Here is an 11,355-nt window from a genome sequence, read left to right on the forward strand (position 1 = left end):
AGTAGCTGGAGTTACAGGTGTTTGCCACCACGCCCAGCTAATTTTTGTATTTTTAGTAGAGACAGGGTTTCACCATTTTGACCATGCTAGTCTTGAACTCCTGACCTCATGATCCATTGGCCTCAGCCTCCCAAAGTGCTGGGATTACAAGCATGAGCCACCGTGCCCGGCCAGTTGACGCTGATCTTTAATGAGCTTTGGCAAGGAAACAGAAGAAGGACGCGCGTTCCACTGAAACCTTCCTGTACTGAAGAAGACAGCTGCTTCTCCATCTTATGGTTTCCTCTGTTTGTACCCTCTGAGGAGGGAGAAAAAAGCAGTTTCTTGGCATATCTTTTGTCTGGGACTCAAGAACCACTGACACTGTGCTTCTCTCTTCTCTCCTATAATCCCGAGAAATCCACAAAATGAGTCCAGCTTTCTAGTAAAAAGTACCTATTGTTTGCTTAAACAAAGAATTCCAGAATCTATTGAAGGGTCTTGGTTGGGACTGAGCTCACAATTGCTGTCATTGTAAATTCAATGCAGACCCTTTGGGAGGCACCCTGGATGCTGTAGCACCTAATTTGTTGAGTGATGACTTAGAACCAAAATCTTGTATAATTCTTGTCCTTCCTTTTAACAGCTAAACATAGGGTGTGCCAATCAATTCAGCAATGCTGCTCCAGTTCTTCTTCAGTACTCTCATGATGCTGGTATGTCCTGGTTTCTGGTGAAAGAAGGCTGTTACCCAGCTTCTGCAGGCAAAGGATGTGAAGGAAACTCCAGAGAACTAACTGAGCCCACCATGTATCACGCAGGGGACTTTGAAGAATGGACAAGAATCACCATTGTTATTCCAAGGTCTCTTGCATCCAGGTAAAGTAATCATTCTTAATGGGTTTGGGCCATTAAGAAAGACACAATCCCAAATGCTATAACCCTAAATGTTGAAATCCTAAAAGATCAAAATCTTGAAAATACAATTCTGGAAAAAATAAAATTAAAATAATTTTAAAACATTTATATTTTAAAAGGGGATTTGAGAAACGTAAAAACATGACAGAACACTTCATAGGCCATTTTACACAAAACTTATTTTTGCAAGCATAAACATTCAGATATACTAAAGACTGCTGCATTGGTTTAACATTTATGAGCAGACAAAATGTATACATAGAGAAATAGGTTAAAAAGCAAAATGTATAAATGTATATCACTATGGTTGGTGATTGTTTGCACTCAGCTGTATAAATGTGGCCATCTGAAATACAGACAATTTAACTCTTTTGATGAGATTGACCAAAAACCTCAGTGGGTTACCACTGCATATGCAGTCACCAAAAAGCTGAGACCTGAAGAAATTTATCTTTCACAAAAGCAGATGTATGAAAAGATGTCTCTCCCTTTATTGAGTAAGTTTTCAGCATTTTTAGGTACACTCACAGTGTTTACACACAACATCAACATTGCACTTTTGTGAAGTCAAATTTGCAAAAAAATTCATAAAACAAATTATGACTCTCTGAAAGTCCTTACACAATTTACACATCCCATATTGGAAGTGATGTGAAGATAGAGCACATCAAATAGATAGCATAGCAAATTGGCGCAGTGTGGGAGGGGCAGAAGTCCTATGACTGGATAATTTGGCGGGGGAGATTTCCTGTATTTTTGGAGGTTTCTTGTATTGTTTTCACTTCTATGATCTTCAAAACACTCACTACACTTATATTTGGAGAGTAGTTGTGGTCTACAAAGTTTGTAGGGATATGCTGTCTGAAAATCTGGTTATTGCTAAGCCATTGCAATTAAGCAATTTTCTGCTTTCATAGCACCAATAATAACTAGCTTTTACACTTTTGTATGTTTCATTTGCCAGAGTATATGTGAAATATTATTACATGTACATAATGCATACTGATTATGTCAGGATATTTATGGTGTCCATCACTTGAGTACAGTATACTTTTGTTAAGTATAGTCACCCTTCTCTGCTATCAAGCATTGAATTTATTCCTTCTATCTTACTGTATGTTTGTACCCTTTAAACCATTTCTTTTCATCCTCCTTGCTCCCTCCCTTGGTACCCTTCCTAGTCTCTGTTATCTGTCTTTCCACTCTCTACCTCCATGTATGAAAAACATGTGATCTAATATTTAGCTCCCACATATAACTGAGAAGATGCAATATTTGTCTTTTTGACCCTGGCTTATTTCACGTGAAATAATGGCCTCCGGTTCCATCCATGTTGCTGCAAATGACATGTTTTCATTCTTCTCTATGGCCAAATAGTATTTCATTGTGTATATCCATTCATCTGTTGATTAACATTTAGGTTGATTCCATATCTTAGCTATTGTGAACAGTTCTGCAATAAACATGAAAGTGTAGGTATCCCTTTGATATATTGATTTATTTTTCTTTGGGAAGACACCCAGTAGTAGGATTACTGGATCACATGGTAATTTTATTTTTAGTTTTTTGAGAAATCTCCATACTGTTTTCCACAGTGGCTGTACTAATTTACATTCCCACCAACAGTGTATAAGAGTTCCCTTTTCTTCATATCCTCACCAACATCTGTTGGTTTGTTGTCTTTTGAATAATAACCACTGTGACTGGGATAAGACAATATTTTATTATGGTTTTGATTTGCATTTCTCTGGTGATTAGCGATGTTGACATTTTTTCATATACCTTTTCACATTTGTATGTCTTCTTTTGAGGAATGTCTATTCATGGCCTTTGCCCACCTTTTAATTTTATTTATTTATTTATGTTGCTGTTGTTTGAGTTCTTTGTATACTCTATTCCTATTATATTGGTCCCCTGTTGGATGAAAAGTTGCAAATATTTTTCCCATCCCATAAGTTGTCTCTTCACTCTGTAGATTATTTATTTTATTGTGCAGAAGCTATTTTAGTTTAACAAAGTCTCGTGTGTCTGTTTTGTTTTGTTGGCTGTGCTTTTGAGGTCTTAGTCATAAATTCTTTCTAGACCAATATCCAGGAGAGTTTTCCATAGGTTTTCTTCTAGAATTTTTGTAGTTTGGGGCCTTATGTTTAAGTCTTTAATCCATTTTGAGTTGATTTTTGCATATAGTGAGAGATATGGGTCCTGTTTCATTCTTCTGCATGTGGCTATTCAATTTTCGCAGCACCATTTATTGCAGAGGGTGTCCTTTCCCCAGTGTAAGTTCTTGTCAGTTTTGTCAAAGATTACTTAGCTGTAAATCTGGGGCTTTATTTCTGGATTCTCTATTCTGTTCCATTGGTCTATGTGTCTATCTTTATACCAGTATCATAGTGTTTTGCTTGTTATTGCTTTGTAGCATAATTTGAAGTCAGGTAAGGTGATGTCTCTTGCATCCTTCTTTTTGTTTAGGATTGCTTTGGCTCTTCAGACTCTTTTTTGATTCTATATGAATTTTAGGGTTGTTTTTTCTAATTCTGTGAAAAATGGCGTTGGTAATTTGATAGGAGTTATGTTGCATCTGTAGATTGCTTTGGGCATTGTGGTCATTTTAACCATATTGATTCTTCCAATCCATGAGCATGAGATTTTTTCCATTTGTTTTTGTGATCTACAGTTTCTTCTATCTACAGTGTTTTCTGGTTTTCCTTGTAGAGATGATTCATCTTCTTGGTTAAATGTATTCCTAGGTACTTATTTTATTTTGGAGATTGTCAATGGGATTGAATTCTTGATTTGGTACTCAGCTTCAATGTTATTGGTATATAGAAATGCTCTGATTTTTGTACATTGATTTTCCATCCTTAAAATTTACTGAAGTTACTTTTCAAGTCTAGGAATTTTTTGAAAGAGTCCTTAGGGTTTTCTAGGTATAAGATCATGTCATCAGTGAACAGAAATAATTTGATTTCCTTTTTCTCAATTTGGATGCTTTTTATTTCTTTCTCTCGCTTGACTGCTTTAGCTAAGACTTCTAGTACTGTGTTGAACAGGAGTGGTGAGAGTGAGCATCCTTGTATTGTCCCAGTTCTTGGGAGGAATGATTTTACCTTTTCCCCATTCAGTGTAATGTTGGCTATGGGTTTGTCATATATGGCTTTTATTATTTTGAGGTGTGTTGCTTTAATGCCCAGATTGTTGAGGGTTTATATCGTATCAACATCATGAATGGATGTTGGATTTTACCTAATGCTCTTTCTGCATTTATTGAAATGATAATATGTTTTTTGTTTTTAATTCTGTTTATGTGGTGAATGACATTTACTGATTTAGGTATGTTGAACTATCCTTATATCCATGGAATAAACTCATTCAATCATGATGTATATCTTTTCGATGTGCTGTTATTTTCAGTTTGCTAATATCTTCTTGAGGATTTTTGTGTCTGTGTTCATCAGGGATACTAGCCTGTTTTGTTTTTTGGTTGTGCCCTTGCCTAATTTTGGTATCAGGGTGATTCTGGTTTTGTAGATTGAGTTAGGAAAGAATCCTCTCCCATCAATTTTTTGAATAGTTTTAGTAAGATTGGTACCAGCTCTGCTTTGTACATCTGGTAAAATTTACTTGTGAATCCATCTTGTACTGGGGTTTTGTTGTTGTTGTTGTTGTTGTTTTGTTGGAAGACTTTTTATTACGCTTTAAAATCATACTTATCATTGGTATGTTCAGAATTTCTATTTCTTCCTAGTTAATGCTTGGGAGGTTGTATGTTTCCAGGAACTTATCTGTTTTCTCTAGGTTTTCTAGTTTGTGTGCATAGAGATGTTCGTAGTAGTCTCCAATTACCTTTTTTATTTCTCTGGTATCAGGTGTAATGTCACCTTTATTAACATTTCTGATAGTGCTTATTTGAATCTTCTCTCTTTTATCTTACGTAATCTAGCAGTCTATCAACTTTGTTATCTTTTCAGAGAACCAACTTATCATCTCATTGATCCTTTGTATTATTTTTCTTGGTTTCAGTTTCATTTAATTCTGCTCTGATCTTTGTTATTTCTTTTCTTCTGGTAGCTTTGGGTTTGTTTTGTCTTCATTTTTCTACTTCCTTGAGGTGCAATTTTAAGTTGTTAATTTATAGTCTTTCTATCTTTTTTTATATATGCATTTAAAGCTATAAATTTTCCTGTTAGCACTGCTTTTGCTGTATCTCAGAGGTTTTGATATATTGTGTCCCTATTTTCATTTGTTTCAAAAAAAATTTTTATTTCTGCCTTAATTTCATCACTTACCCAAAGATCATTCAGGAACCAGTTGTTTAGTTTCCATGTAATTTATATACTTTTGAGATTTCCTCTTGGTGTTGATATCTAATTGTATTCTGCCATAATCTAAGAAGATACTTAGTATAATTTAGATTTTTAAAAATTTATTGAGACTTGCTTTGTGGCCTAGCATATGGACTGTTTTTGAGAATGTTCCGTGTGCAGAAGTGAAGCAGCATGTTCTGTGGTTGTTGGGTATCATGTTCTTTAAATGTCTGTTATGTCCATTTGGCCTAGAGTTCAGTTTTAAAAATCCAGAGGTTCTTTGTTCATTTTCTGCCTCTGTGATCTATCTAGTGCTGTCAATGGGGTGTTAAAGCTACCAATATTATTATGTTGCTCTGTCTCTATTCTTAGGCCTAGCAGTATTTATTTTATGAATGTGGGTGTTGCATGGTTGGGTACATATATTTAGGATGGTTGTGTCTTCTTGTTGAATTGAACTCTTTACCATTATATAATGCCCTTTTCAGTCTTTTTAAACTTTTGTTGAATTACAGTCTGTTTTATCTTACATGAGTATAGCTACTCTTACTCATTTTTTTTTCCATTTGTGTGGTATATCTTTTTCCACTCCTTTATGTTGAGTCTGTAGGTGTCTTTACCCATTAAGTGGGTCTGTTGTAGGCAACAAATAATTGGATCTATGTTTTCTTATCCAATCTGCCAGTCTATACCTTCTTAGTTGAGCATTTAGCCCATTACATTCAAGGCTAATACTGATATGTGCAGTTCTGTGCCTTTTGGTGCACTGCACAGTCCTTTCCCTAGGGAGCAATACTCCCTGTAGGATAGAGAATTGGGGACCTTGTAGTACCTTTGGGTCCAGCCAGTCCTGCTCCACTGCAGCCTTCCAAGTGGACACTGGGAATGTCAGCAAGAACTCCTAGGATGTGGAGATATGGAGGCTGTTACCAAGGGCAAGATGCAGTCCTATGGCAGCAGCACTCCCCAAATGGCTCCCTGCTGCAGCTGTTCAGGTCTCAGGAGTGAAGCATGAGTGACCCAGCATGAGTTCCCTATCTGGTGCATTGCCTTCACGGGGTCTCCAAATCACCACCCATGACAGTGTCAGAGTTTATGTGAGTAGTGACGCTCTCCCACAGCTCGTATTGCAGCAGTCTGTGGCAGAGGTGTGGACTGCTGAAGCTCTTTCCCCATAGTTCCAAGCCCCACTAGGTTCCTGGCCAATCTCAGCCATGCTGGCTACTTGTTTCCTTCTCCTTTTGTGCCTCAGGTGTTTCCTGTGAGTTCTCTATTAGTCTTTAGTATTCTCTCCTAGATTCAGGGTATGGTTATCTACTCATAATTTTGGTTCTTCCTTGTGGAAAGGATGAGTGTCTGATATCTCTGGTCAGCCATCTTGAACTGGAATCTTCTAAACTTTTATCTTTCACTACTAAGTCACCTCATACACTTAACTTGTCACAGCCTTTTTGTGAGGAAACAAATTTGCAGATCTCTTTCATTGTATTGTAAGGAATACAGTAAGAATGAGTGATATTTGGCTTCCCCAGTATCAAATCTGAATTAGTTAGGGTTCTCCAGAGAGACAGCATCAATAGGATATGTATGTATATAGATACATGAGAGGGGATTTTTTTTTAGAGGAAATTGGTTCACACGATTATGGTGGCTAACTAGTTCCATGATAGACACCTGCAAGCTGGAGACCCTGAGATGTCACTAGCATGGCTCAGTCTAAGCCCAAAGGCCTCAAAACCAGGGAAGCCAATGGTGTAATTCTCAGAGAAAGGCTGGAAGCGTCAGGCCCCAGGGAGCCTCTGATGTAAGCTCTGGAGTCCAAAGGCTGGCAAACCTGAAGTTCTGATGATCAGGGAAACAGAAGAAAAGTCTGTCCTAGATCTCAGAGAGATACCAATTTGCCTTCTGTATGTGCTTTCTCTTCACCTTCTGGCTAATTGCATGGTGCCACCAACTCTGAGGGCAGATCTTTCCCACCTAGTCCACTCAGACTCACCCTCACAGACACGCCCCAAATAATGCTGCACCAGGTTTCCAGGTTTTCTTTAACCCAGTCTAGTTGACCCCTGAAATTAACTCCACAGTCCATCTCTTGTCAACTCGGCACCCATATGCATCTCTTTAAACCATACTTATTTTCCAAATAAAGACAAGGTAATAGTTCCCCTGAACATGATACAACTAACATGATGTGACAATCCTGCATGATCCCATCCCCAGAATTAAGCTTTCAGAACTTCAACATTTGGGATTTTCATCTTTTGGAATTGTGATTTGGGGTATTTTTGATGTTAGAAATTTTAGGTTTTAGGGATTTTCATCATTCAGGATTTCAACTCTAGGGATTATGGTGTTCATGATTGTGTCTTTTGGGTTTGTGATCAGCCTACATTCTTATGTGCTGTGGCTGCAGTTTATGGGGAACATTTATGTATCTCAATTACCTCAATAACTTAAAAGAATTTATATAGTCTAGCTACACCTATCCAAGTTGAAGTAGTGACTACTGAGGAAAAGGGCCCTGGGACAAAATTTCCAAAATGTCTGTGTGTGTGGCATGGGGCAGGGGGTGCACACAAGCACGTGCATGCACATGCTTGTAAGACACATTTACTTATCTATTCAGCAAATATTTATTGAGCATCTATGTGTGCGTGTACAAAAGTGGTGTTCTGGACACTGAGAGTACAGCAGTGAACAAAATGTATTGAAGGCTAAAAGAGTTACAAGACATTATTATATCAGACTTTCACTACACATAGATTGTTAATGATTTAATGCCTCCTTACATACACATAGACAAGTTGAGATATCTTACAATATAAATGATCCATTTAAATGATTATTAAAATAAATAATAAAACAATAAATTAAAAATCAGTTAATGGAAAGAATGAAATCAATGGACTGAGAACATGAAGTGAATTAGCTTCAGGAAAGGGGCAACAAATTTAACTCTTGGCTTCCTGGCAGCTCAGACAAAGAGAGAAAATATAGGCTCATTTAGTTCCCATTGTTGAGTAATAAAAAGGAAAGCAGACACATTCTGATTTTTTTAAAGGTGTGCTTTTTTTTAGGCTTGGTATTTCAGAATAAATTTATAGCATGTATGCTTGTACTAGACAGAAGAGGTAACGCAGAGATCAGTATTTTTAACTGTATCATTTTACAAAAGATAAACATTTTTTAAGTAGGCACTTCTTAATTGAATTCTAGAAAACAACATTAATTGTCACTCATGATAACATTAATCGTGACTTAGTCAAGGCATTTCTGTTCAGAACTGAGGTGATATAATAAGTCTATTTGCACTGCTTCTGATGACATAGCATACGGTTTATATACTCATTATTGCCATTCAACAATATTTCCAGCTTTCTTTCTCCCTAAGATTATACTTTCCCCATAGCCTGTAAAGTTTGGCATGTCTAAATGAAATGAGAATGAAAATGAGACATATGGCTTTAAGAGCCCATGTACACTTTGCCATCTTCCCTGCTCTGTGGAAGCTTGTATTGAGATGAATCTTATATCTCAATGAGTGTCTACAATAAGCAGACACCCTTGCTGACCTACACTGGACATATAAAATAAGCAAGAAATAAACTTTTTCTAGGTTAAACCATAGAGATTGAGAGTTGTTTGTTGCCACAACATAACCTATCTCATTCTGACTTATATGGTGAAAGCTTAACAATCTATAGACATGCCTTATTCATAAAGTTCTTGGAGGCCATTCTGTTTGTGGCATCATTCACCTAATTTAGCACCAGTTTACTGTGCATCATCTGGCAAGATAAGCTGGTTGTGATCTCTGCCTCCTTGTTACTTATATGTGCATACGTCAAAAAATTACACAACAGCCCTTGGTAGGCAAACTTCCTGGATAGGAAAGGAATTTGTTTGGTCAAGGATGTGCAAGTTTCTGTGCTGATCTGCTAAACTTTGAAACACAATCTTTAAACACCAGCTGTCTCAAGAAAGTTTGTCAATCAGTGGTTCCAACTCATAAGTAATTTATTTGTCCTTATATGCTAGTGTTCTTTGTAGTTTATCAAAATGATACGCAAATGCCTTCAAAATGTGTTGTGTAGGTGGCAGAGTTGATGAATTTACCACCTTTCATGAAATTAAGAATTTAACTTGCCATATGCTTTAGTTAGGATACAGACCCAGCTACTATGACAGAGAAACACACAAACACAAATGATTAACACATTTTCAAAAATATAGAAGTTCATTCTTTCTCATATGTTGGTCCAAAAGTGAGCAGTTCACAGTTGACAAGTTGGCTCTGCCATCCTGAACATGTGACTTCCATCTCTGGATCCAAGGCAACTGTTCCAGACCTTACCATCGCTTAACCAGCGGAAGGAAAACAGAGTCAGGGATAAACAGATAAATTACTTCTTACAAGAAAAATCCAAGATGGCCGAATAGGAACAGCTCCAATCTACAGCCCCCAGCATGAGTGATGCAGAAGACAGATGATTTCTGCACTTCCAACTAAGGTACTGGGTTCGTCTCACAGGGGCTTGTCGGACAGCGAGAGCAGGACAGTGGGTGCAGCCCACCAAGCATGAGCCGAAGCAGGGCAAGGCATCGCCTCACCCAGGAAGCGCAAGGGGTCAGGGAATTCCCTATCCTAGCCAAGGGAAGCTGTGACAGATGGCACCTGGAAAATTGGGTCACTCCCACCGTAATACTGTACTTTTCCAATGGTCTTAGCAAACAGCACACCAGGAGATTATATCCCACACGTGATTCAGAGGGTCCCACACCCACAGAGCCTTGCTCATTGCTAGCACAGCAGTCTGAGATCGAACTGCAAGGTGGCAGCGAGGCTGGGGGAGGGGCACCCGCCATTGCTGAGGCTTGAGTAGTGAACAAAGCAGCCAGGAAGCTCGAACTGGGTGGAGCCCACCACAGCTCAAGGAGGCCTGCCTACCTCTGTAGACTCGACCTCTGGGGACAGGGCATAGCCAAACAAAAGGCAGCAGAAACCTCTGCAGATGTAAATGTCCCTGTCTGACAGCTTTGAAGAGAAGTAGTGATTCTCCCAGCATGGAGTTTGAGATCTGAGAATGGACAGACTGCCTTCTCAAGTGGGTCCCTGACTGCTGAGTAGCCTAACTGGGAGACACCCCCTACTAGGGGCAGACTGACACCTCACACAGCCGGGTACCCCTCTGAGATGAAGCTTCCAGAGGAACAATCAGGCAGCAACATTTGCTGTTCAACAATGTTGACTCTTCTGCAGCCTCTGCTACTGATACCCAGGCAAACAGGGTCTGGAGTGGACCTCCAGCAAACTCCAGCAGACCTGCAGCTGAGGGTCCTGATTGTTAGAAGGAAAACTAACAAACATAAAGGACATCCACACCAAAACCCCATCCGTACATCACCATCATCAAAGACCAAAGGTAGATAAAACCACAAAAATGGGGAAAAAACAGAGCAGAAAAGCTGAAAATTCTAAAAATCAGAGTGCCTCTCCCCCTCCAAAGGAACACAGCTCCTTGCCAGCAATGGAACAAAGCTGGACGGAGAATGACTTTGACGACTTGAGAGAAGAAGGTTTCAGACAGTCAAACTTCTCCAAGCTAAAGGAGGAAGTTCTAACACATCACAAAGAAGCTAAACACCTTGAAAAAAGATTAGATGAATGACTAACTAGAATAACCAGTGTAGAAAGGTCCTTAAATGACCTGATGGAGCTGAAAACTATGGCATGAGAACTACATGATGAATGCACAAGCTTCAGTAGCTAATTCGATCAGCTGGAAGAAAGGGTATCAGTGTTTGAAGATCAAATAAATGAAATGAAGCAAGAGAGAAGTTTAGAGAAAAAAGAGTAAAAAGAAATGAACAAAGCCTCCCAGAAATATGGGACTATGTGAAAAGACCAAATCTATGTCTGATTGGTGTACCTGAAAGTGATGGGGAGAATGGAACCAAGTTGGAAAACACTCTGCAGGTTATTATCCAGGAGAACTTCCCCAACCTAGCAATGCAGGCCAACATTCAAATTCAGGAAATACAGAGAATGCCACAAAGAAACTCCTTGAGAAGAGCAACTCCAAGACACTCAATTGTCAGATTCACCAAAGTTGAAATGAAGGAAAAAATCTTAAGGGCAGCCAGAGAGAAAGGT

The 11,355-nt window shown here is 38.6% G+C and overlaps 1 protein-coding gene across 1 annotated transcript in view; it reads left to right on the forward strand.

Annotated features, from left to right (window-relative positions):
- Positions 1–11,355, forward strand: part of RELN (reelin) — a 529,597-nt gene that overhangs the window by 400,871 nt on the left and 117,371 nt on the right. The window contains exon 28 of the mRNA XM_017851861.1: positions 626–858. Within this exon, the coding sequence (XP_017707350.1) occupies positions 626–858 (233 nt within the window). The remainder of the gene's footprint in view (positions 1–625; positions 859–11,355) is intronic.

Source organism: Rhinopithecus bieti, unplaced genomic scaffold (assembly GCF_001698545.2).
Source record: "Rhinopithecus bieti isolate Rb0 unplaced genomic scaffold, ASM169854v2 scaffold_59, whole genome shotgun sequence".
In the NCBI taxonomy this organism is placed as follows: Eukaryota; Metazoa; Chordata; class Mammalia; order Primates; family Cercopithecidae; genus Rhinopithecus; species Rhinopithecus bieti.